The sequence below is a fragment of the Sus scrofa genome, chromosome 6 (assembly GCF_054392235.1).
Source record: "Sus scrofa isolate SSC_HxYL_T2T_F1_AM1 chromosome 6, Sscrofa_HxYL_maternal_Yorkshire_Landrace_v2.0, whole genome shotgun sequence".
NCBI classification, from domain to species: Eukaryota; Metazoa; Chordata; class Mammalia; order Artiodactyla; family Suidae; genus Sus; species Sus scrofa.
In genome coordinates this window covers 159,632,913-159,658,787 of record NC_139388.1, presented here as the reverse complement: position 1 = coordinate 159,658,787, position 25,875 = coordinate 159,632,913, and the positions used below count along the sequence as shown (strand labels likewise).

Sequence of the window (25,875 nt, the reverse complement as noted above, 5' to 3'; positions counted from 1 at the left end):
CCACCCAAAACCTCAAGAAACTAAGAAGACAGAGGGAATTCAGTCATCTTTCAAATTCCAATGTTAGGGTCCTTTCCATTATAACTCTCTTGGCGGGGGGGGGATGCTCTTTTGAGAGCAGTGATGAGAAACCAGTGGAACCACCAGCTTCCAGACTCAGGGGTGAAGAAGAATCTGAACTGAGTGTACTCGCACGTCTTAACCTCAGAAGAAAGAACCACGTACCTACCGCACCTAGCAAAGGATACACTGTGCAGAGAGCTTGGATAATGAGTGACCATCACCACCAGGACTAGCACTGCTACTGTGGAGCAATACAGGCTGGAGGCACCATGTGGACTGGTGGATGCAGGAATCCCTAAGGGGGTCACACATAGGCAGCATCCTGAGGAAGGGGCCAGGCGGCCCTCTCCAGGCCGAGGGACTCCATGAGAATCCGAAAAGATGATACCCAGCTGAGAAACCCCGCCTAGCAGGGTGCCTGCATGTGATGGCATGACTGGAATCTTCATAGAACATGTCAAGCAGGTGTGCAAACACGACAGGCTGCAAGCATGAATGGCTGAAAACCTAGAATGCTATTCCAGAAAGCTCCATGAACTAAACCCCGTCTCTGATCTCAGCCCTACTAGTTACCAGCTGTATGATCTTTGGAAAAAACACAACCCGAGTTTCAATTTTCCCCCCTAAACGGGGGGGAGGGTTACAAATACCTTCCACTGTCCTTCTTTGTGCCCAGAGACTTGCCCCTGAGGACTGCATTCTCGGGACACCTGGACTCCACTGAAGAAGGTGCCCATGGGAGAGCAGAGGGTGGGGAGGAGCTATGGGCAGGGGCTTAAATCCGGGGCGGGGGGACCAAGATACATTCAATGCAGATACAAAACAGAATATAATTAAGCACTAAACTATATGTTCTCAAAAACTGGACATCTGGGGATCTAGGTTTGCATTCTCGGCTTATCCCAAATTAAATGAGGTCCTGGGGCAAATCCTATAACTTCCATGAGCCTCAGACTTCTTAGTCCCCAGACAGGGGGGCTAATATCTACACCTCCTAAGATCCAGAGAGATAATATAAAGTGCTTTGTTGACAAAATTAAAACAGGATGACAACGAGGCTTCACTGGTAGACAGGCAATGGCTCACTCAAACTCGCATTATGAATCCCTCTCAAATCTCTAAAATCCAAGAGAAAACTCTAAGACAGGAAGAGGCACCAGCTTCAGGGAGTCAAGCAAAGAAAAGCAGATTTAAAAAAAAATTTATTCCTCATCTGGCCTGACGTGAACAAGTGGGCTTTTTGCAAGGCTAACTAGCACTTTGTACTTTTTTGTCTTTCTTTCCTGGGCCGGTGGCCAAATAGAGAATCAATCGTTTATGTTGCTGTGCTTCCTAAAGAAAAACTACTGGGAGAGGAAATGTCAAGATTTTTCTCTGCAACTTGTAAATAATGAAAGAAAATTGTCTGGGAGCCAAGAACCCTTAACTAGTTCAGAGCATGTGACAGGAGTTGTGCTGTGGTAGGATAAACTCCTAGGGCTTTGGGGACCTCAGGGTTATAAGGGGTGACAGACGGGGCACTTCACTGCAGGACACACACACCCAGTTGGCAATCATAGCCAGGCCTGGTCCGGCTAGCCTGGCCCAGGGTTGATCCTGAGGGAGAACGGGAGGGCACAGAGGCCGACTCCTCGCACACCCACTGAGACGCTCTTGCTTCTGTGAAGGCAACTGGCCCAGGAGGTGCCCTGTGACCAGTGTCTCCTGAATGCAACCACTGGGGCTTTGGGAGTGGGGTGGGGGTGGAGGTGATGCATCCGCTCCTTCCTCCTCCTCAACAGACTTCTGGCTCTGGGGGAAAACCAGGTTATTGGAGATTTTCTTGATATCTTTATTTTTTGGCTGCGCCCGTGGCACATAAAAATTCCCAGACGAGGGATGGAACCCGAACTACAGCAGGAACCAGAGCCACGGTATGACAAGGCTGGATCCTCAAACCAATGAGCCACCAGGGAATGCCTCTTGATGCCTCTTAATTAATATCTGTCAAAAGCAAATCCTCATTTGCCCAGCCTCACACTCAGTCAGCAGCGACTTCGGGAAGAGTCAAGATCCTGACCTATATCTCCATCCTTGCTGAGGGTCTCCTTGGGGAGGTGGGGGTGGCTCCGTCCTTGCAGGTTCTCTCTCTGCATTCTGCCTGCTGGTAGAGAAGCTGTGTTCCAGTCTGATCTCATGCCGGAGTCATGGTGCTGCTCTGGGGCAGGGGGCAGGGGGCAATGAATGCGGGGTGAGGGGTGCTGCACTTATCCAACTTCTTCACAAGCCAAGTGGAATAGTCTCTTTCAAGAATGCCCTGTGACTGCATGTTGACATCACATCCTCCAGGCCAGTACTTATCAGCCATAAAGCTGGAATTTAGAATTCTTCCTGTTCGACTCTTTGGTCTATTTATCACTCAGCTTTGAACTTGGCAGAAGAAGGGGGCTCATTCTTGGATTCTCCTAAACTCTCATAACATTGTTTAATGATTTTTAACCTCTTCCAAGGATACTATCTGTGCAATCATGGTTTTAATGTCTTTTATATCTATCACTTGAGTATGCCTTATAGTAGATTCATAACTATTAAAATAAAGTTTGCTATTTAACAGTTAAAAAATAAAAAGGAAGTAATGCATATATAGTTGAGAAAATTAAGAGTTTTTTTTTAAAAGAAAATGATTCCTATAGCTCTACATACTACAGACAGTCTTAGCATCTGATATATATGTTAAACAGTTGGGAAAATGTATACAGGATAAATAAAAATAATAGCTGTGACTTATTAAACATCTATTCAAGAAAAGGCAATATAAGGTATATGTTTTATAAATACTGCCTCATTTAATATTACTAGGCACTTGATCAGCCATTTTTCTCTTTTATTTTTTTCTCTCTTCATTTCTTTCCTTTTTATTACATTAAAAAAATTACCCTGACCAAGCTGGGTCCTCAGGAGCTATTAAAAGATATGAAAAGAATGCTCATGGCATGTTATCAGGTGAGAAAGGAAACAAGATATGAAACTATGAATAGTAATTCCAATTATAGTACATATATGTACATGATTCACATACATACATACAGATGTATATAAAAATACAGAGAGCGTGTTAGTTACACACGCAAATATTGATACTAATTTTGTTTGTGAGGGGGAATTGTGGATGATTTAATTTTCCTCTTTGAATCCTTCTGTATATTCAAAATATCTTACCACGAGCATTTTATGACTTCCATAATCAGGAAAATAATTAAATTATAGGTCTTAAGTGTATAAGATATCTTGCGGACTTCTTGCTGAATGGTTATTCTAATATTTTATATTGCCTTTAAGAAACATGGGGAGTTCCCTGGTGGCACAGTGGGTTAAGGATCAAGCATTGTCACTGCTGTGGCTCAGGCCATTGCTGTAGCACAGGTTCAACCCATGACCCAGAAACTTCTACATGCTGCAGCCATGGCCAAAAATAAAAAAGAAACATGGACCACATGGAGACGAGAATCTGGGAACAAACAATGTTTGTTTTTATGTGTGTTTAAAGGCCATTTAATAACATCATTTTCTTATTTTGTGTATTACAATTTTTTTCCAATTTCGTTCTTATATTTCTCAATGAAAAGGCTTCTTTAAAGCACTTACAATCAGAAACCTCTTTGTGAGATCTCCAAATATCAGTATCTAGTTATATATCACTTTAAAAAATATTTTCCTTTTTATTATAAACTATTTGGGGGACATGACTAGAAATCACAAGAATGGCTAAAATCAGATTTTTTATTATCATATCATCTTTTACTATATTCATCATACGGCAAAACATATAAAACCTATTCAAAACTGAGGTGGAAAATTTATAAAATCTGTAGGACTGTACAACTTGAAGATTTTGTACTTTTACCTTCACCGGCACTGCAGAGTGAAGACAAAGGAATAAAAGGTGCTATGCTCAAACGCTGTAAAACAGGGGCCAGCAAAGCACCTCCACCTACGAGATGCTCAGGAAACATGTGCCAAATGATTGACATCTCGTCCCATTAAGTAAATGCAGTGAGTCATCCGTACACCAAAAGTAATATACCAGTACATGAACAAAAACACGTTTAGCAGAATGACCATAATCATTTCTTCCTCTCAGGTACAGCAAACCCACACAATTTAAAGGAACATGTTTGCACAGCACCTTGAGTTTCATCATAGAGTCTTGGCATAACTTGTCTCCCCGAGCGGCGGAAACCTCATCAATCCCAATCAGTTTGGCCTTGTACCGGACCCCTTCACCTTTAAACCTCTTTATCAAAGTGGCTTCACTGCGATCCTGACCTGGAAAGAGAGAAAAGCAGGATTCAGATATGCAGGTGTTCAGGCCCCATGGGCTTTAAAGATCCAAAGCTCCGAGGTTGCTCTCTGGTTCATCCATGCTCTAGGAAAGTCAAGTCAGTGGACCAAGTATAAAAGAATGGTCAGACACCTGGATGCAAATTCTGGCTCTCTTCTTTTAAGTCCTCAGGTAAATTACATAGGTCTCTCGGAGAGTCCTGCTCAGGCAGGGGGGGGGAAATAAAGTTAGAAATACCCAACCCCAAAGGGGCATCAAGATCAATAAACAGGATGATGCGGGTAACGTACCCAATATGGAGTGTGAGACACACCAGGTCATCGCCAGTGATCATTACCCACTACAAGTTCATGTCTGAGAGTCATGAACTGAGAGAAATGTCAGCCCTGAGCTTCCTTGGCATTTCCAGCATTTAATACGACTTTGGCCAGAGTCCAAGATCCTCCTTACACTCAATTCTATGAGCTGTTTTATAGTGAGACGCCAGAGTAATTGCTTTGTATCAAGTAATGACCCGGCGACAATTATCAAAAAAAAAAAAAAGGTTTTACAGTATCTCTTCTGCCAACTCATGTGTATACAGACATAGGCTTCCACAATCCTTCGTACGGTGAGCCCATGTCTTGCAACTGGCTCTCTCAATAATTACTAGCATAATATTTTTCTAAGACACGTTAACCACAAACTCAAACACATCCACATAAAATAAGGACAGTAAAGTTATTGTTGACAGAGCACATTTCTTGTGAGATGGTCTAGAAACGTTACCCCTACTCTTCACAATGACCTAACCATCTCCATTTCCCAGATGACAAAGATGAACGTCACAGAATTCAAATAGCTTGGCTGTGTTCACATCGTCAGAAGAAAAAAAATACATAGGAATTCCAATCTCTAACCTCATCAAACTTCCATCAAAGGAGTCACAGGTTGGGAAACTGCTCATGTGATTCTTAAAACCTGGAAGGCCCTCGTGTTCCGAGACGCATCTCCTGGAATGACATGAACTTCAACTTCCGATACCTCCTCCATCAGGCCTTCTTTCATCAGTGGCAAACTCAGAGCTGAGGACCCTGAAAATGATTCAGTCCATTTCTCTCTCTCTATGTGATGTACAGACTAAGGCCTTCCCATTACATAGGGTTGTGAATTATCTGAGGACACACTTAAAACAGAAAAAACCAACAGTAGCTAGCTATCATACAATGTTTTTCTGTTGGCATAACACAGCTTGCATTTCCTTCTTTCATTCATTCGCCCCTCACTGGGCATGGTCTCTGTGCCAGATGCTAGAGAAATAGCAACAGATGAATAAGACAAAGTCTATGCCCCTAGAAGCTCAAGTTTTTGACAACTGCAAACAAAAATGTGCTGTGTATTATGCTAGGTATGTAAGAAGGTATAAGCTTTAGGGCCAGACATCCTCATTTCAAGTCATGGCTCTCTCTCTTGTAAGCCAACTAAACTGCCTGCCAAGAGTTTCCTTAACTGTTGAATGAAGATTAAATACCTATTTCCAGAGCTATCATGAACAGGAACTTAAATGAGATAGTATGTGCAAAGCATGGATTCACATGGGAAGTTTCTATAAAAAGGACTTGTTGCCCCTGTTATTAGCTTAGTAATTCTGTAAGTAACCTATATGCAAAAAAAAAGATGGATCTGTATATAGGTATAACTGATTCACTTTGCTGTGCACTTAAAACTGATACAACATTGTAAGTCGACTATACTCCAATAATATTAAAAAAAAAAAAAAGGAAGCATGTGGAGGACACAATGCTGAGGGCAGGAGAGCACGGATGCATGTGCACAGACCCAGGTCCAGACCTGTCATCCCCACACCCCACTTGGTATTTTTTCCACCACACCTTTGCTGACTCCTAGTATCTTCAAGACTTTGAATTGCACTCCATAAAGCAAATGTATATATAACACATAGATGATAAGTCTGAAAGTGTAATCGAAGTAAAAATTAAGCTTCACGGATCAGTGAGGGCAAAGAAAAGAGGAGAATATTTGTCATGACACATGCTGTATGGACATCTTGCCATGGGCACTGCAGGGCACCTCTCCCTGCATTTTTTTTTTTTTTTTTGTCTTATTAGGGCTGCACCTGGGTCACATGCAGGTCCCAGGCTAGGGGTGGAATTGGAGCTGTAGCTGCCGGCCACAGCCACAGCCACAGCAACACAGGAACTGAGAGGCATCTGCAACCTACACCACAGCTCACAGCAACACTGGATCCTTAACCCACTGAGCAAGGCCAGGGATCGAACCCGAGTCCTCATGGTTACTAGTCGGGTTCGTTACCACTGAGCCACTACGGGAACTCCTCTCCCTGCATTATTATATAATATTTGGTAGTTGTGGTCTGTGGGAAGAGTATCTTACTCCACCCCAAATATCATCTCTGCCTTTTCAATTCCTGATACTATTTCAGGCACTAATAGCATACATTTCACTCTCTGGAACTTCCTCCAAAGTTTAATTATAACAACAACACCAGGTAGCATTTATCACATCCTACATAAAGCATGTTATATGCACCAACTTCTTTCGCCCCCCCAAATAATCCAAGATGTAGGTACTTTTACTCAGGTCTAAAAATTGAAGGTTTAAGAGGGCAAGAAACTTGTCCAGATGCACTGAATGGGACCTAAACCCAGATTGATGCCAAGGCTCAGGCTTGTGGTTTGTTGGTGTTCTGCGTCTTCAAGCTTGTTCTCTAAACCACGATGGTTAAATTGCTTCACATCTGACTTCCCTATAAAGCCCCATCTTAACTTATACCAATGCTCGTCTGGCCCAAATCTGCTGATACTTGATACACTGGCAGCGCTAAAACCCCTGTGGAGAGATGGCTTGAAAATGGAACAAACAGCTCCCGGCCTCCAGCTCCCGTCCAAAACATGTTCACAAGTCAGATACAAAGATGGCCTTAAGAAATATTTGTCATGGCTCAGAGCTGTGCTGAGAGAGACACTTCATAAGAGGAGGCAGAGCCAGATCAGGTGAATGAGGGCAGAGATTAATAAGAAAATATTAGGCCATTTAGAGGAAAGTAGGGAGCCCAATTTAGATTAGGACCCAGGGCCAAGCTAATTTGTATGAAGGGCACTTATGCAGTAGATAATCCAGTTTCTCATTAAATGCTCCACCATTAAAAGGGTAATTTTTCATGAGCACATCTTGAGCAAGGTCTCAGATATATAAGTTAAGAAATAAATAACAGATATCAGAGCCCTAAGGCTGTTCCTTCAGAGGCACATATGACCTGAGGGTTTTAGGGAGAGGGTCAATTGCCATGCATCCTGTGTCATCATGAATCCCCAGCCTATTTTGCGGAAAGCACCTCTGACCCTATGCTTTAGGATGGACAAGAGAAAGGTCATGTGTTTAGGGGAAATCACAACATTCCTACTATCCCTCATCAAGCATTTACAGTACCAGTCACTGTGCCCAGAATTTTACACACAGTCTCTTATTTAATCCTCAAACCTGCTCTCTGAGTTAGTCTCCCTCATGAGCCCTGTTTTATAGAAGATGACATCAATGCCCAAAGCCAAAGGCAAAATGTGAATTTTTTTTAGATGACAGCTTTATTGAGATACAATTCCTATACCATTCAATTCACCCTTTTAAACTACACAATCCAGTGGTTTTAGTACCTACATACATAGTTATACAACCACCACTGCCAGCTAATTTCACAACACTTTCAGCACCCCAGAAAGAAACCCTGTCCCCATTAGTGGTCCCACTCCATCTCCCCCAAACCCACCAGTCTAGGCAACCACGAATCTACTTTCTGTCTCTAGGACTTGCCTGTTCTGGAGGCAAATTGCATTTCCTATAAATGGGATCAAACAATACGTGATCCTTTGTGACTGGCTTCCTTCACTTAGCATCACTTTTTTCAAGATTATTCCGTGTGATTACAGCATGCATTAGCACTTTTTCTTTCTGAATAATACTCCATTGTATGGACATACCCTATTAGCTGATGGATATTTAGACAGTATATATTTCTTTGCTATTATGAATCATGCTGAAAGGAGCATTTTTTAAACCAGTGTTTACATAGCTATATTTTTTAATTCTCCTAAGATTATACCTAGGAAAGAAGTTGCTGAGTCATATGGTAACTATGTTTAACGTTCTGAAGAACTATCAAACTGCTTTTCCAAAGCAACTCAACCCATTTAGAATCCCACAAGCAAAGGGTGAGGGTTCCAGTTTCTCCTCCAGATGTTCTTGCCAACATCTCTTACTATCTTATTTTTTTTTTTTACTTTTGCCATCCTAAGCAGGTGTTTGGTGGTATCGCGTCATGGTTTTGTCTCGCATTTTCCTCAGGACTAGTGATGTTGAGCATTTTCTCAGGTTCTTATTGCCCGTTTGCTTATCTTCCTTGGAGAAATGTCTATTCAAGAATGACAGCCTGAATGTGAACCCAGGTCTTATGCAAAATGTTGTGCTTTGAACCATTAGGCTATGGGGGCTGCTGTGACCTCTCACCATACTCTGTTCCAGCACTGACCACGTCTCGCTTTGTGTCACAGGTGTTTGAGTAGATGTCTGATGGAGCCTAGGGTAAACTGGCAGACAGCTTTCCCCTAAGACAAGGACGTCACAAGCACACACACCACGACTGATCTCACGCCTTGTCCCATTTAATCCTCTAGGATTCCTGGAAGGAGGCACTGTTGCCATTCTGTGGAAGAAGAAACCAAAGCCAAGGAGGTAGCTAAAGTCATTTCAAGTCGAGCGGGGGAAAGAACCTCATCCTCTCCTACCTCAAGGCCTGAGCTCGTCCCCTGGGAGGCATGAACTCTGCATTCAGGCGACTTGCATCCCAGCTCTCCCATCCCCTGCCCCAATTGCATTGCCTTAGGTAAGCTCCTCCAGATGTCTCCCACAGCATCTTTCTATGTTAAGTGTAGATAGTAACAGTTGCTTCCACACAGCATCATGGTGTAGGTCAAAGAAATGTCACACACAGAGCACGACAGTGAACAATGGGGAAACAGAACTCATTAATGTTGGCCCCTGTTAACTAGGTGCTCATACTTCCAGTTTGTCTGGGACAGTCCCCGTGTATACCTTTTACCCTGACACTTATAACTAGCATCTCTCATCACTCTCAAAAGTATCCCCCCTTGGATGATGAACTGTGTGGCCACCCTATCTATAGTATCACCATCTGAACCCTTGCACTGCTTCAGAGTGTTCTTTGCACAGGCTACTCTGCTAGCTTTCTGTGGTACCCAGGTGTATGGAAAATGTCTCTTCTCCTGTCCGGAGGACGGCACATTTCAGAAGGGGACACACACAGCTTTGCAAAATATGACCAAGGCTGTGAATGTCATATAGAGCTGAGGGGAGAAGATTAGCAACAGCTGCAGAAGTGAAATGACAGCTGAGAAAAGGCTGGTAAAAAATAAAGGAGATCCAAGAGGTAGAGAAGTAAGGAAGAAGCTTTCTAGAGGAAGGAAGATTATGGTAATATTTGGAAAAAGTGAGTAGTTAGGTTAGACTTAGTGTTTCTTAATCCTATCTACATTTTAAAAACATCTAGGCAGCTTTTACAAATACTGCTCCACATGAAAAAAGAACCCTCCTGCACTGCTGGTGAGAATGTAAGCTGGTACAACCACTATGGAAAACAGTATAGAGGTATCTTAGGAATCTATACATAGAACTTCCATATGACCCAGCAATCCCACTCTTGGGCATATATCTGGACAAAACCTTCCTTAAAAAAGACACATGCACCCGCATGTTCATTGCAGCTCTATTCACAATAGCCAAGACATGGGAACAACACAAATGTCCATCAACAGATGATTGGATTAAGGAAGATGTAGTATATATACACAATGGAATACTGCTTGGCCATAAAAAAGAACAAAATAACGCCATCTGCAGCAACATGGATGGAACTAGAGAGGCTCATACTAAGTGAAGTAAGTCAGAAAGACAAATACAAATACCATATGATATCACTTATATATGGAATCTAATATACAGCACAAATGAACCTTTCCACAGAAAAGAAACTCATGGACTTGGAGAAAAGACTTGTGGTTGCCAAGGGGGAAGGGGAGGGAGTGAGATGGATGGGGTGTTTGGGGTTAATAGATGCAGACTATTGCCTCTGGAATGGATTAGCAATGAGATCCTGCTGTGTAGCACCGGGAACTATGTCTGGTCACTTATGATGAAGCATGATAATGTGTCACTGGGTCACCATGCTTTATAGTAGAAAATTGACAGAACACTGTAAACCAGCTATAATGGAAAAAAAATAAAAATCATTACATAAATTAAAAAAAAAATACTACTCCACAAATTTTGGTTAGACTGACCTAGGGTAAGCCTGAGCCAATCAATGTGCTTGCAAAGCACTGTGTTGCCAAGTGATGCAGCACATAGCTGATGCTGGCAAAGGCTGGAGGGATTCAGTAACGAAGGGCTTTGGAAGCCAAGCTAGAGCTTTTAGGCTTTGTTCTTTAGGCCACAGGAACTATTAATGTTATGGCTTGTCATAAGGATGCGAATGAAACACAGTATAGAAACATCTGGGGAAGTATAAAGCTCTCATTGACTGGCTGATTGATTGGTTGAATTCACTTATTCAATATGTATTGAGTGCCCACTATAAGTTCTAAGGCACTAGAGATACAGCAGTGAACAAAATATATAAATACCCTATACTCATGAAGCTTACATTCCAGTGGGAAGGAAAGTCAATAGATTATCACATTTTCTAATTCTAGTTTAATGAAGAATCACCTTTTTAAAAAACATACACATCACACACACACACACACAAACAGATTCTTAAATCCCAGTCAATGAGATTCTGAATGTAGTGGAAGGAACCCTGCAGACTGAGTTGATTCAGACACTGGTAATCCTGGAAGTTCACCAGGAACAGCAAGGGGTCAAATAGCAACCTTCTTATGTAGAAAATTTCCTTGCAGGTACCATTTCTCAAACTGGGGTCCTCAGAATGAAATTTTCCAAGCAAAGTTTTGACCTGAGGTTGTCAGATGGATAATAATCTTTTAAACATTTTACCAGTTCACGAAGAATGAAAATCAGTAATAAAAGATTATTATTATGCAGCAAAGATATTTCCATAGAGTTTTCTTTTCTTTTTCTTTTTTCTTTTTTTTTTTTTTTGTCTTTTGAGGGCCACACCCACAGCATATGGAGGCTCCCAGGCTAGGGGTCAAATCAGAGCTATAGCCACCAGCCTATGTCACAGCCACAGCAACTTGAGATAGGAGGTGCATCTGCAATCTACACCATAATTCATGGCAACACTGGATCCTTAGCCCCCTGAGTGAAGCCAGGGAACAAACCTGCATCCTTGTGGATACCAGTCAGGCTCTTTAACCATTGAGCCACAACGGGAACTCCAACAGAGTTTGCTTAAAAGCCCGAGACTTTCTCTTTTAATGTTTATGAGGCATCTCTGTCCGTGAGAGAAGTACTATTCAGTTGCATTTGTGGCTGGCTGGGTGTGTGTGCCTGGGAGAGAGGGAGGGCCTGGTCACCTCAGCAGTGCTTCCCCACTCACATCGGAGGAAAGCAGCCTAAGTTGAATGGTTTGAAGACTTCTGCCCTGGTGCACCTGCTTCACTACATTCCATAGATGGCACTGAGTAAGGGATGCTTTGTCAGGAATCTTAATCCAAAACTCTACAAGTAATCTGAGATTGGCAATTTCAATAAACCACGGACTGGAATTCCAAAGGAGAAAGATAGAGGGTTTATGTCTAGACACCACATCCCATGAAGAAAGCAGTAACCAGCTGGAAAGTAAGGAGGCCTGGATTCAAGTGTTGTCTCTGTCCCTATACCTTCAACATGTGATTATGTGTAAGTCATTTATCCTCTTAGGGGCTAAGTCTTCTTCCCCTGTGCCATTGAGCATTCATAGAAAACAGTCTCCAGCACATCTCTGAGAGCTAACCATCTGTGAGGACCTTTAGAACTAATATTCCAAGACTCTAACCTTGGCCAGAACTGTATGGTGCCCTTTGCAGAGCTCACTTTACTGTTACGGCATTTGTATGTGGGTGCCGTCCCTGTATTTTAGATCTAGAGACAGAAATTCAGAGGTCACGTTGCCTAAACTGATTTATCTGGGTAAGTACGAGAGCCAGGATTTAAACCCAGGTCTGCCACATTCATAGAAACAGGGTCTCCAGGACTTTTTTTTTAAATCACATCTCTATCAGCCAAGTATTTCTGAGTATACAGCTCTAAAATAGGCATATGTCTATATAACTAAAATTAATCTTAACAAGTCCTCCAAGGCCTCCATAGATCTGGTCCTTGTTGAACTCGTCAACCTTCTTTTGGACCATCTGCCCTCTTAATTTCTTGCCACTGTCATCCTCCAATAAGCCATGCTCTGAGCAAAAGTATGCTGTGCTTTGCAGGTTTGCACCTGCTGTTCTTTAGGCCTTGAAGGCACCCCCGCCCGTCCTCTTCTTCCCACATCCCCCATCCCTCCTCCTCTCTCTGCTTCGACACCTGGGGTCTCAGCACAATGCCATGTGCCCAGGCTTCTCCATCCCAGAGATCAGCCTGGGAGGCCCCCTCTGAGATGTATCCACGGTTCTCTCCTGATAACCCCCTGCCTTCTTGCAAGGAATTCATCTCATTCATAATAAACTGTTTAAGTTCCTCCATCTCATTCTTCTGTGAGCTCCAGAAAGGCTGGGACAATGTTGGATTTGTTGGCCTCGGCTGGCATTTTCCTGACAAAGTGACACATTTTCACTCAGTTCCCTCACAGCATCTGTCACAGCACCCATGGCACAGCATCGACTTTGTCTCTATGCCTGTCTTCTTCTCCACTCTTTAGCTCCCTGAGGGTGGGGGCAGGGATTGCTTCATCTGTGTCCTGTGGACCTAGCATGGCACCTGGCACAGAGTGGCCCAGCTCCGTTGAACCACTGATCACATGAATGCAATGATTTATTTATTGAAAAGAGGCTAGTGGACTCCCAGAGTCTGGATTCCTCTGGGGAAAGTCTAAGAGGTCACTACCAACCCCTTCCACACAGACTTTATTTTAAATCCATTCCATGAGTGTGATTCACTTAGTCTTCAGGGGACAAAATTCCTAATGGGACAAAGTGAAAGTCACGTCTGCCATTAGGTCAACGTTGCCTTGATGTCACGCCCTTGGGGCAGAGCGTTTCTCAACCTCTTTACAGCCTGCTCACCTCAAAACCTGGGGAAGGAGTCGCCTCTGAATTTAAATGGAGACGGTCCCAGAACACTGAGCAAACTCCTGTTCTGAACAGGCCTCAAGGATGCTGTCAGGAAGACAGCTACATGTCCCTGTTTGGAGCAGAAGGCACTGCCAACATGGAGGTCCCATACTGCAAGGGACCTTGCAAGAACTTCAATAAAACAAGCCCCTCTCTCAGAAGGCAGGATCCCAAGGAAGCAGGCAATTAGCATTTTTAGGACACTGAATCCACTGGAGTCATAAATGGTCTCCTACTCCAGGCTGTTCTCTCAAGATAGCGAATGGTCAAATAATCTTCATACCCAAGATTGTTCTCTCTTTATCACAGATTATAGCGAGCCTGGCCATGGAAACCCACATAGGAGCCAAGATTGTCTTTCCTAATGTGGTCGTTCTGGCTGTGAATTCTTTTAACTTTTGACGGTCAACATCAACACATTTCTTACGTGAAGCCGAGTATTCACTTCTCTGTTTTAGATACTTAAATACCTAACGAGGTGTCTCAGCTCAGGGTGCTATACAAAATACCATACACTAGACGGCTTAAAGGACAGACCCTGATTTCTCAGTTCTGGAGGCTCTGAAGTCCAAGATCAAGGTGCTGGCATATGCGGTTCTGGGTAAGGTCCCTCTTCCTGGCTTGCAGAGGCTACCTCTTCCTGTGGCCCCACACAGCAGAGAGAAAGAGTGAGCAAGAGAGCTCTGATCTCTCCTCCTCTCCTTCTAAGGGCACTAATCCCATCAAGGTGGGGGGCACGCTCATGACCTCATCTAAACCTAACTACCTCCCAAAGGTCCCACTCCCAAGACTATTATGTTGGAGGTTAGGGCTTCAATACATGAATTTGGGGGTGGGGTGGGTAGGGAGGCACAAACATTCAGTCTGTTAACAGGGAGGCTAGAATGAAGAAGGAGGAGGAAAAAGCTGGATGACATCTGAAAAAAGCATGTCTGTCCCATTTCATAAACGGTCATATTGAAAATTCAGGACAACCTTGGAGGTAAAGACTGCATCCCATTCAGAGGAGGAGGGGCAGAAGCATAAGGAAGTGAGGTCAACGGTACAAGGTCACACTGCCCGTACAGGGGCTGCCTAGTAACCATGGAGTCGGAAGACATTGCAGCAGCACTGTGACTACCTGCGTGTGTGTGATGCTGGGGAAGTCGTTTAACTTTTGAGTGTTGGATTCTCCATGTGTACAACTCTGCAGTTATGTGCACTCCTCTCTAGGGTGCTTAGAAGGATTATATGAGATGATATACATTTTGCGTTTAGCACATTCCCTGGCACATGACAGCCTTTCAACAGATATTTACTGCCTTTCTCCTCCCCAAATAATATATTTCACATTAAGCACCAGTGGCTCAAATCAAAGCATAGCAAAGTCATACTGCATGAGAAGTAATGGTCCCAGCTGTCCGGGAATTTTTTTTTTTTTTTTAAGGTTGCCTGGGAATAAGGATGCAATTAGGAACAGAATGCTCCCTCCTGAAGGCTACAGGGAGATCATCTTATGAATTATTAACGTGGTACCCAAACTGAGACATCCTCCCTCCTTCTGCATATCTCTCTGAACTCCTGGGCCATCCGTCTTGATGATAAGAAAATTTCAAAGAGGTCCCCCCAGCCCCGCAAGCCCAGCCAACATCCTCCTATCCACTGCTGAGAGAGTTCTGTTGTCTGTTAGGTTGTCCAATTTAAGAACATATTGTGGGGGGAATTTCAGGGCCAAGCAGCAGAGATAACTTATTTTACTAGGAATTCCATCATGCAGTTATCCAGGTGTTGAGGTGCAATGGACGGATCGTTATGTATGCTGGCTGTGTAGGAGAGAATGCTGATTTTGTGTAATTAACTAGCTGAGCAGCGAGCAGAAGAAGGGGAACCACACACTTAGAGGGCTATTAAAGGCTGCTTTTATGAACATGGTTGCTGTCTTCACTGCTAAAAGGTAAACTAATTAAAGAGCTAAAGATTCAACCTATGATTCATATACACATTTTTGCAAAAAAGGCTTCTCTTTGGTATTTCTGGAAAGAACCTCTGCTCAAAGGCAGTTGGAGTCCATAGGCACCTTTCTGTATAAAGCCAAGTACTAAGAGTCCAGCATAAAGCCAAGGACTAAGATGCCCGTGAATCTAATTCAAGGGCCTGGGAATACGCATTTTCAAAGCCTGGCCAATGCTTCCAGGGCAGAGTCAGATTAGGAACCACAGAAGCACAAAGCAGGGTCCTTTGGTGATCCCACGTAAGTAACATAATTCTTATGCTCCAATAGTTGGCCCTTCTTTCATTTTCCTGATGAAAGACTACTAGAATTTTTTTTTCTGCTAGATATTATTTAATTTTTTAAATCTATTATAAAAATTGTCTGGAGTTCCTGTTGTGGCTCAGTGGGTTAAGAACCCAACATAGTATCCATGAGGATGCGGGTTCAATCCCTGACCTCGCTCAGTGGGTTAAGGATCTGGCGCTGCCACAAGAGGCGTAAGTGGCAAATGCAGCTCAGATCTGGCGTTGCTGTGGCTGTGGTGTAGGCCAGCAGCTGCAGCTCCAATTCCGCCCCTGGCCTGGAAACTTCCATATGCTACAAGTGCAGCATCCCCCCATCCCCCCCCAAAAAAAGAGAGAAAAAAGCTGTCTGACATCATTAATAAGCTCAATCATGGAAAAAAACAATCACTGGCTACATCACGGCAGCCCAACAAATGCTTATTAGACCAACAATCTCCTAGGGGTGTCTTTTCAAACACCATGTTCAAGTTACTGTGATGAAAAACTGAAGAGCCGATCATGCCAAATAAGCGTGGGATGTGCTTTGTATTCTCTGTGGTGACTCCTGGGGCCCGAGAGGATATTAAAGCAGGAAGGATCTAGACCTAGGAAGCCTCCCTGCTCGACTGTGAGAAAGCTCCTGGACAGCTGACACTGTCTTCTGTTGTCCTCGCTGTGCACCCCAAACAACTGTTTTTGGTTTTTTCCTTTTCGATGACAAAGAGAAAGGTGCACAAATCTTCAAATTTGGAAAAGTACAGGAGAGACGAAAGAAGCAAAGTTATGCATCATGTCGCCTTGGGATACCTGTGGCTGCACCTGACTGTACGCCCTTCCACACTTTTGCGGGTGTGCACACACAAAGGCACATTTCTCAAAGATGTTTTCATACTGTACATCTCTAGCTTGCTTCTTTTGTTCGGCAGGGCAGTCTGTCTCTTCTGCCATATTGATATTTTTTGTAACATGGTTTTTAGTGGCTGCCTAATATCCCCATCACATAGATGTAGCATAATTTATCTAACCACCCCCATCATTGGACAGTTACGATCTTTCCAATTAAAACAGTGCAAAGAGATACAATATTGAGAATTCCTCCTGAAGACAGGAGGAAGATGGATTTTCCCTGTGAGAACGCCTACAGTGCAGTCTTTCTACATGTATCAGAGTTGACGCTTCATTATTTCTGGCGGCCCTTCCACTCCAGAGAAGTGGGCTCAAAACAGACACAAGTGTAAAGACAATGGCAACATTTACCTCTCCCTGTGTTTTTTCACAAGGCGAAACAATGAGGGTGAGGGGAGGAAGGTAGGGTTTGGATGAGACATGTACCCTCCTCAACTAAAGAGAGAGGCAAGAGAGTAGGATTCAGCCAGTGAGCTGAGGTCACAAGGCTGGGCAGAACAGCTGAACCCCCATTTGGGGCGTTCACCCCACAAGCGTGAACATTCGGCATTTGAAAGCCTGCTCGTGGACCCAGACAGAGGTTAATTAAACCACAAATGAACCAGGGTTTCTATTTTCATGTGCACCCTGCGACGGGCCCAGAACTTTCTTGTGCAGCAGTTACAACTTTCATGGGGTCATCGCTGTTAGAGAAAAAAAAAAAAAAAAACAAGAGGGTTTAATTGGGTCTCTGTGCTGCCAGCTTGCTTGCAGACTTTTTTTTTTTTTTAAAGGGAGATTATTTTGGTCCTGGAATATTCTGGTGTGAGCAAAACTCACGCTTTATCTTCCATCTGCCTTCTAAACAAGAGGGCTGTGTATGCTATCGACTGATTAAATGATTTCTTTAGAGTACAAAGAAGTATTTGTGATGAAGACAACAGAGAGGGCAAATCAATTATTTACTGAGGAGGCTGCAATATAAATTACATTTGATTAAACTCAGAGATAAATCACAGTGATCGAGGGTTTAAGTGGAATGTGCTGGAAGAGACAGTGACTAAGAGCCCCCCCGACATTGCTGGTAATGAATGCAAGGGCACAGGCCCAGCCCTGCCGCCCCTGCATTTCCAACACCGGCGGCCGAATATTCATTCATTCATGCCACCAACATGCGCTGAATGCCTGCCACATAGCACTGGCCCAGGTCCCAGGGTACAAGGCAGGAGACAGAAAGCCCCCTGCTCTCCTGGCGCTTCTGATCTGCAGGGGGAGAGGATGAGAAGAAGCCAGCCAGTAAATAATGAACGAGACCGTTCCAGAGAGTGAGAAGTGTTATGAAGATGATAAAAGAGTTTGATGAAATGAAGAGTGACTGGGAACCAGGTGGGGAACAATGAATTTAGACAGAACCGTCCAGGAAGGCATTTCTAGAGAAACGACACATGAAAGGAGATGAGAACAAGAAAAGGGCAGTCATGCCAGGAGGGAATGCGATTGGCCTGTTGACAAAAACAGAAAGAGACCAGTGTGGTAGGAGCAGGACCTAGGGGGAGGTGGCAGGGTGGGAGAAGCAAGAATGAGGGAGGCAGGGCTCCTGGCTTTAGAAAGTCAGGCAAGGAATATAGCTTTGGTTTTAAGCCCAATGAAAAGCCATGATGGGGCAGGGGGAGGGGTGCGGTGGGCAGCATAGGACCGTATTGAGTAACCATCTCTCTGACTGCTCTTTGGCAAAAAAGGGGGTGAAGTCGAAGCAGAGTGATTCGGGTGAGAAATGAGACCAGGAAGGTGGAGTAAGACACAGGGAAAGGAGCTGAATCAAAACATACAGGGCATGGAGTTCCCATCGTGGCACAGTGGAAACAAATCCGACGAGGAATCATGAGGTTGTGGGTTTGATCCCTGGCCTCGCTCAGTGGGTTAAGGATCCAGCGTGGCCGTGAGCTGTGGTATATAAGTCACAGACACGGCTCAGACTCCACATTGCTGTGGCTGTGGTGTAGGCTGGCAGCTGCAGCTGGTTCAACCCCTAGCCTGGGAACTTCCATAGGCTGCAGATGCAGCCCTAAAAAAAAAAAAAAAAGCCCAAAACATACACTGCAGGACAGCAGACAGGACTCGTTCATAGACTGTCTTTGGGGGAGAGACAAAGAGAAAAGAGAGGAGGCAAGGGTGACTCCCCATCGTGGCTTCGGGACCTGAGTGGAAGGCAGGGTCACTTCCAGAGACAAAGCCATCCCGATCAGTGATGCAGAAAAAACCAACAAAACCGGGTGACAATGTTTTCCTTACGGCCTGTCATATTCGAGCTGTGGGGAGCCTGTGGGGTTTAAGGGCAGACAGGTGCAACCTCCAGCTGCCTGCTCCAGGCACCAAGAAGTCGCTATATGTTCCTTCCTTACATTACAGAAGAGACAGAACCTACCTGGAAGTTTGTGAATGAGGCCGGGATGTGGGGGAGTGGCCCATCTGGCACACAGATGCTCCAAAAATATGAGTTCTTTTCCCTCCGTTTAAATTTAGCACCAGAGTTTAGACTGAGCTATGGCAACGCTGAAACCCGTGGCTTCTCCTAAGCATGATATCATCACATAAAAATACCACCTTCTTCCTTTTTTACTGAACTGTGAGAGTTGGAAACCTTGCCTCATTCATCAAGACTAGACAACTTTCGAGACAGCTGTCCAGATCTCAGAGATTGAACCCCCAGTGGAGCGCCGTGCCTCTCCCACGCAGCCGTATCATCACAGTGGCCGTGTTTACACAATCTGACCCGACCCTCTGGCCCCTCTTGATTGAACCAGATGGTGACACCTGGTTCAAGCTGTGTTAATTAGAGTCCCGTCCTTGGGAATTGAGAATTGAAGCAGAGAGGGGAGTCGATCTTTCCCTTGTGACCAGACTGTCGAATGCTGGGCGGTCATCTCTTCCGAGAAAGGCAGTCTTACAGAAAGCAAAGAGAGAGAATGTTTTGGAAGTAGAGACCACAGCGCGAAAGCATGGTTGGGGGCCTCGTGGAGTCCAAATTCCTACTGCATCTTCCCAGAGGCTGAACTCACACACGCCCCTCCTTAAGCCTGCGAGGCTCCTTTCTGCCTTTCTGATGGTCCCTCCGTCGTATTTAAGTCCATTCAAGTGGATGCTCATTACTTGCAACTAGAAAACTTTCATTACTAATGGATATGGATTTCTGTACATCTGACCCCTGGCTCTGCAGTGTGGCCAGAAGACAGTTTCTGCTCCCAAAGGAAGGGATGCAGATGGGCTCACTCAGGTCACCGCCCCAGGAAATACGCTATACCTGACTCTCTCGCCTTAGCTTCATACCAGCTAATAAAGCCATGAAAAGGGACAGAATTTGGGTTTTGAGGATCGTTCCCCTGCTGTCATCATCGAGATCTCAGACCTCAAACTGTTTAATTTTATAGTTTATGCCTGGAGGACCCTGCTTTCAGTTAATTCCTTTTTCTTTCTTTCTTCTTTTCCTTTTTAATGCCTGCACTTGCAGCCTATGGAAGTTCCCAGCCTCGGAGTCACATCGGAGCTACAGCTGCAGCCTATGCCACAGCCACAGCAATACTGGATCTGAGCCACATCTGTGACCTACTGCAGCTTGTGGCAATGCCAATGCTTAAGCCACTGAGCAAGGCTAGGGACCAAACCCACACTCTCACGGAGACTACATTACCTTCTTACCCTGCTGAGCCACCATGGGAACTCCCCGTTAATTACATATGTAAGAGCCAATGATCTAAACAGCTTCTTGTGTCTCCTTTCTGCCAAAAAGGAAAATGGACAACATCTTCTTTCAGGTAACAGAAGAATGAATACCTACAAAACCTTGCTGATTTCAGCAAAGTATCTCCCTTCCAAAGAGCTCAAGGTGGTCACAGTATGATCTTCATGCTTCTTAAACCACTGCACAAAACTGCCAGGGGGAAAATGTGACAGATTTTGATAAACAACAATAGTATGATGTAATAGATCAATGGAAACCAGAAATAAGAGTTAAATCCCTTTTAATTCAGGTAATAATTTATGATTATCTTTTATGTCACTGACACTGTGCCGGGGGCTGAAGCGTCCGTGTATTAAACACCTACTATGTTCCAGGTACAATGATAGACATTTTCACATACATTAATTTTCATTTCGCTCATACAACAGCCCCACCTGGTACTATGACCTCCCTTTGTACAGATGAGGAGACAGACTTCTGAGGTCAAGAGACCTGCCCAGGAGTCCCCGTTGTGGCTCAGCAAGTTAAGAACCTGACTAGTACGCATCATGAGGATGTGGGTTCGATCCCTGGCCTCGCTCAGTGGGTTAAGGATTTGGCCTTGCTGTGAGCTGTGGTGTAGGTTGCAGATGCAGCTTGGATCCGTGTTGCTGTGGCTGTGGAATAGCCCAGCAGCTTCAGCTCTGATTCTACCCTTAGCCTGGGAACTTAATATGGTGTAGGTGTGGCCATTAAAAAAAAAAAAGAAGAAGAAGAAGAAGAAAAGAAGTCCCCAGTCTAATGGAAGAGACACAGTTTCATTAAAGGTGGTGTTTCATAAATGACGGTGCTACCACCACCAAAGAGAGGGTCAGGGAAGAATCCCACATTCTAATGGATGGGACAAGGCTGGCTGTAAGGATGAGGTGGCATTCCAGCGGGGGGACGGTGGGATGCAGAGATTTTCACAGCAACTCTTTGAAGGATTCCTGACAAAATGGAAATGCTCATTATTGCCCACCTACTCAGGTAAGGCCCAGGGAAGGAGCACCAAACAGCACCACTGAAGATCAATTTTGCAATGTTTATATATCATCAATGACTGTATGAGGGGAACACTGCGATTTTTTTCCAATTTTAGAGATGCAGAAAGCAGCGTTCACAATGGGTAGGTGATTTCTTCCATGTCACCTAATCTTCATTTGGCTGCCAATTATTTCAATTCCAGGCCCTTTTGACACAATAATTTACTATCCTTGCTAGAACACCTCTTTCAAAGACTGGAAAGACAAAAACAAACAAAAAAAAAGAGCTACAAATTATAGGTGCCATAAATTATAAGGCCTTTCTCTACCCTCAAGGAATTTACAATCAAGTCAGAAAAGCAATACATAGACCTCTGAAAACTGAAACCAGAAATCAAGATAGAAAAACAAGTTAAGAACAATAGAAGTCATGGCCCAGCTTGGCCCAGGAATAACAAGCATATATATTACACCAAGCGGTACGCCAGGGCTTTAGAGGGAAATGGGACTTTGAAGCAAGGTCCTCAGAGGAAATTTTCAGAGAGAGGTTGGACTGAAGCCAGGTCTCAAATGATATGAAGGATTTACGTGAAGGAGGGGATGGAGGACCAGCCTCTGCCATGGTGAAAGGCAAAAGCAAAATCAGAGAAGTTGCAAAGGAGATTGAACTCTGCCCAGCAGTAACTGTTCCACGTTGGTAGGCATCCCACCTGAGCCCAGAATGGTACTAGGCACAGGGCAGATGATAACTGTGTACAGAAAATATCCTGGGAGTCAGAGAGGGGCATGAGTTGTGCAAATCAGAGAGCCAGCAAGAAGGCTGCACTCAACGGTGCCCATCCGACTCCAAAGTTCATACACGTTCGGCTATGTTCCAACACCTGCGTCTGGGCTCGGATTTGAGAGGGCTGTGAAAGCCAGCTCAGAGTTTCTCCGCAGGTGTTCAGGAACATCTTAGAACTTGGTCACGAAAGCATTATGGAGAAAACGTGTTAAGTTTCATGGAAATGGGGGGGGTAGGGTGGGAATTCAGTCCCCCCCTCCCATGCCCCAGTCTTAGGAAAGGACTCAAATGAAAAGTGAGTCAAGACCTGGACCATCTACAAACTGACTTATCTGGTGACAAATTCCCTAACCATGAGACAGCCACAGTAAGAGGCCACTATGGGCTCATGACACGGGATGTGTTCTCAGGAAGATCAGCTCACCAAGGTCATTACTGCAAAGGTCTTCCCTCCACGCTTGCTCTTCTAGGCCCCTCCCTACAACTGGACACATCTCTGTCCTCTTTCTTGAAGAAATCACCCGTCTTATACTTCTATAGCTATCTTGGTTCTCCTTCTTTTCTGACTGGTGCATCCTTTCTTTCCAGATCCTTGGCAAAGGTTTTCTCTAACATTCTGTCCATGGTCTTCACTTTGCACTTGACAATCTCACCCTCTCCTAAATGACATCCCAGTCAATATATTTTGCTGCAACACCTCTCCTGAGCTCTATCCATGCCCACCTCTTGTCTGTCTTCTAAATGCTGACATCTGAATTTCTTATAATAAGCAAAATGTAATATATACAGAACTGAGACGACCAATTCCTCTTTTACTCAAACTGGCTCTTCCACCTCAATGCCCAGTACCACCTCCTCACCAGCTCCCCACCACCACGCCATGAAGCCTCACCAGGTCAAGTTTAAGTGCAACCACAACAATATTTGTTTACAGCAACATCAGCAACAGCTCCTAAACACTGCAATTACTTGCAAGTCTGATGCACCAGTTGTGATCCTCATTTATCACTGAGTCATCAGTGTCTAGGACTATGCTCTATGCAACACAAGTAACGTGTGTTAAACAACGAAGTGTCATGGGCAGTCCACCCTTCGCCCAGGTAGAAACTCTGGAGAGACTTTTCTCTCCCCCTTTTCCTACCAAGGCTTTTGTGCAGATTCTAAGAACTGTAAACAACATTTCTAAAATGTCCTCACTGTTACCATACTTACTCTGGCCCTCCTCTCTCCCCTAGATAATTCTCTGGTCTACTAGTTGACCTGTTTACAATCTCTCCCTACTCCAGTCCATCCGATAGAGAACTACAAGATGTCCTTCAGACATACCTTCTTATCATGTCATTCTGTTATTCACAAGACTTCAATGGTTCCACTTCCCTTCAAACCAAGTGAGACAAGTTGCTCATCCGCTGATTCGATATTTCATTAAATTTTTACTGTACACCCTGTTGCTAAGCAATGAGGAAACAGAGGTGAGCCTAATGGACATACTCCTTGCCCTTGTGAAGACCACAGTCTTCAAAATTAGAAAGAAAACTCGTTTCTTCTTCCTTACTCCCATTTTCCCCACCGTATGATCTTTGCTTCAGCCAAATAAAGACTGTTGGGGGAGGGCTTGTCATGGCTTAGCAGTAATGAACCCTACTAGTATTCATGAGGATATAGGTTTGATCCCTGACCCTAATGAGTGAGTTAGGGATCCGTCATTGCCATGAGCTGAGGTGCAGGTCAAAGATAAGGCTCAGATTCAGCATTGTTATGTCTGTGGTGTAAGCTAGCAGTTGCAGCTCTGATTTGACCCCTAGCCTGGGAACTTCCATGTCCCAGGTATGGCCCTAAAAAGCAAGGGAAAAAAAGAAGACTGTTGGAACCCAGGTCGATGAATACATCTTCCATATCTGCACACCCGTGCACCTTCCTACATGCTTTCTCTGTCATGACCCAGGGTCTCTCTGACCCCATCGGCCTCTCACTTTCCTGTTCCCACCTTTCGCCCACCAGTCCAAAATGCTGGGAGTCTTGCCTCTCGGTTCTCTTTTATGTGATGAATTTAGTTCCCCCAAAATGCTATTTTTCTCTTGATTTCTCTCCTTCGATCAATTAATTACATGACCAGAAACCCCCTTCTCTTAATATTGAAAAGTTTCCATGAAGAATAAAATACACTGAGGACAGACAGACAGACAGACACACACACACACACACACACACTAACTCAAAGAACTCATCTTAATTTAACCAAGCACACTTTCCAACACAGCTAAAATCGAGCCACAGATGGAGCCACCTGACAGCTTTACAGGTATGTGCATGCCTTTAGCAGTTATAGAGAAACTCACTCTTCAATGAGGTTTTTTTCCTACTAATATTTACTGAACACTTACTATGTGCACCGGTTTTGCAAGCACCATCTCACTTATTTTTTCATTAAAAACTCCCTTAATGTAGACAGTGATCATCCCCACTGCACAGATGGGGAAGCCAAGGCTTGCAGAGGTAAAGGGGCTTGGCCAAGGTCACACAGACAGCTGGAATTTATGTGAACTCCAGTAATGTGATTTTTAACCATTAATAACACCTTGCCTCCTTTAGGTACATAACTGCTGAATATAATATACTAAGCAAAGTGCTCTGACATATAGTAATCATTTAATACATGGGACAGATAATAGACGCAGGAGAGAGAAAACAGGCTGACAGATGTGCACACAAGTGCAAGGCATAGTCGCATACACTACTGCACACAAGCCTGGCCACAGACCTGTCAGGTACTTATTATGAACCTATTTTACAAAGAGACTGAGATGCTGGCAGGTGCAGGGGCTCTGAAAAACTTTCCTGCCTATGGAGTTCTCGTTGTGGGTCAGCAGAAACAAATCTGACTAGGATCCATGAGGACACAGGTGTGATCCCTGGCCCTGCTCAGTGGGTTAAGGATCCGGCATTGCTGTGAGCCATGGTGTGGGTTACAAACACGGCTTGAATCTGACGTTGCTGTGGCTGGGGTGTAGGGCAGTGGCTACAGCTCTGATTCGATCCCTAGTCTGGGAACCTCCATATGCTGTGGGTAAAACCCAAAAAAGAAAAAAAAAGAAAGAAAAATTTTCCTACCTTATAAGTTGGCAGGTGCAGGATTGGAACGCACATCTCTGAGTCAGGCTCCAATGCCCTCTGAGATAGCTCCAATTGTCCCCGTTCTCTCCTAAATCTATACACACCTCATCTTCTTTGTAGCCCTGCAATGTCTAAGAAAACAAAAGGGCTGGCTCTGCTCCTCACAGGGCTGGGCTAGATGTGAGTTTCAGAGAGGTCACGGGTTGGCCACTCTGCTCTCTATCACTGTGTGGAGACCACCCACGGGGTGGAGCTTTTGATACTTCAAAACTCCTCTCTCTGCTGGAATTTTGCAGCCTGCAGGTGGCTCACTCTGCGGCGGGGGGGCCCTGCTCCCTCTCTGCCTCCTGGAAAACTTGAAGGAGCAGAGATCCTAGGTTCTCAGATCAAGGCAAAGGGTTCAATGAGGC

The 25,875-nt window shown here is 44.4% G+C and overlaps 1 protein-coding gene across 51 annotated transcripts in view; it reads right to left on the bottom strand.

Annotated features, from left to right (window-relative positions):
- Positions 1–25,875, bottom strand: part of DAB1 (DAB adaptor protein 1) — a 1,225,890-nt gene that overhangs the window by 149,107 nt on the left and 1,050,908 nt on the right. For all 51 annotated transcript variants that reach the window (XM_021093137.2, XM_084957877.1, XM_084957886.1 and 48 more), the window contains 1 exon segment: positions 4,229–4,368. In XM_021093137.2, coding sequence (XP_020948796.1) covers positions 4,229–4,368 — 140 coding nt within the window.